Here is a 1,360-nt window from a genome sequence, read left to right on the forward strand (position 1 = left end):
GGATGGACCGGGATCAAATCAAACAGTCTTGCCTCCCCCGAAGGATCTTCCACCATGCTAGTTATTCAACTTCCATATGGAACTAGAGACGATTTGTCACTCATGCAAAAATGGCATGAGGCAGATTCAGAATCACACACGAGTCATTCGATAAGAGTAAAATGGAATCTGTATATAAATGTAATAATATCCTCAAAAAAGTGATAATCGATTGTTGTTTTATCTTCTTAATCATGTTTATATCATCATTTCTTGAAATGACTTTATTACAGAAGAGTAGAAGTGTACACATCTTATGTATCAAAAACACCCCTAATAAAAACATCATAAGTGATTAACAAATAGCTCAGGGAAGTTCATGAAAAGGGAATTTGTATTCAAGAATCCTACGAATCTTATTACAACGTAAAAGAGCTAATAACTCATTTTCGCTTCGTCTCAAGAGGTTAACATGGCAATGAAACAAACTAGTAAAATGATTAGGCCAACGCCACACACCCAATATATCCATTTCTTTCTACTCTTCTTCATCTGTTTTGCGTAGAAAAGACTGTTCGTGCCACCACTTACAAAACTTCTTCCATTCGCAACATTATGCTCGATATCATCAATCCTTTCCCCTTGTGTCTCGACCAGAACAGCCATATCAAGAAACACTTGATGAAGCTTGTTCAAACTCCTTTGAATGTCCATTACAGATTCATGTCTCTCTTTGTTTTCCAAATTCACTTCGGTTTTCTCTTCGAAAATTGCAACCTTCCCATTTTCCGAAATCATCTTGTCGATAACCTCTTCGGTTGGAACCTCCCCCGTGGCGTTATAATACCTCCTTTTGAGGCTGTCTTTATAATCTGAGAGAATTTTCTCCCGCAAAACTTGGAAATCATTCATAATATCCCTAAGCTTGGCTCTCAATCCCTTAGTAGTCGAGATTCTCGTCCGATCCACAGCACTTCCTTCTGAATATCTTACTGATATTCTGCGATTCGACATGTTTGATTTATCAAGTGCCTCGAGCCTTGCCCTTACGATCTTGGCTTTGTGAAGGACAGAAACAATGTCTGAATCCATACGATCCCTTAAACCACGAAGAATTTTGGCACTGTGAGTCGTCTTTGTTTCTTCGTTCAAACTTTGAAGATCAGTAAAGAGATTGGTTATCTCTTTCATATTCTCCTTAATCGCTTCAACTTCTTCGAAGAACTGAGATAGATTTTCTTCATCTGTGTAGCTGAGTCGGCCTTCCTCTATGTCCCTTTCGGATTTAAGATCCATTTCCGCTTGTTTTTTCAAATCGACGTAACTTAAAAACGATTTTGTCATGAGATCATTCATCTTCACAACAGTTCGTGAACAACCC

The 1,360-nt window shown here is 38.2% G+C and overlaps 1 protein-coding gene across 1 annotated transcript; it reads right to left on the reverse strand.

Annotated features, from left to right (window-relative positions):
- Positions 1-355: 355 nt before the first annotated feature.
- Positions 356-1,354, reverse strand: LOC111384841 (syntaxin-112). The gene has a single exon (XM_023009171.1). It carries the CDS (start codon positions 1,333-1,335, stop codon positions 439-441), a length of 897 nt encoding a protein of 298 aa, XP_022864939.1. The 5' UTR covers positions 1,336-1,354; the 3' UTR covers positions 356-438.
- Between the last annotated feature and the right edge of the window lie 6 nt (positions 1,355-1,360).

This window comes from Olea europaea, unplaced genomic scaffold, assembly GCF_002742605.1.
Source record: "Olea europaea var. sylvestris unplaced genomic scaffold, O_europaea_v1 scaffold30213, whole genome shotgun sequence".
Taxonomy (NCBI): Eukaryota; Viridiplantae; Streptophyta; class Magnoliopsida; order Lamiales; family Oleaceae; genus Olea; species Olea europaea.

What these genes read in the sequence shown, in the direction of transcription:
- LOC111384841 (XM_023009171.1), bottom strand. Translation starts at nt 1,335, where the DNA reads ATGAATGATCTCATGACAAAATCGTTTTTAAGTTACGTCGATTTGAAA.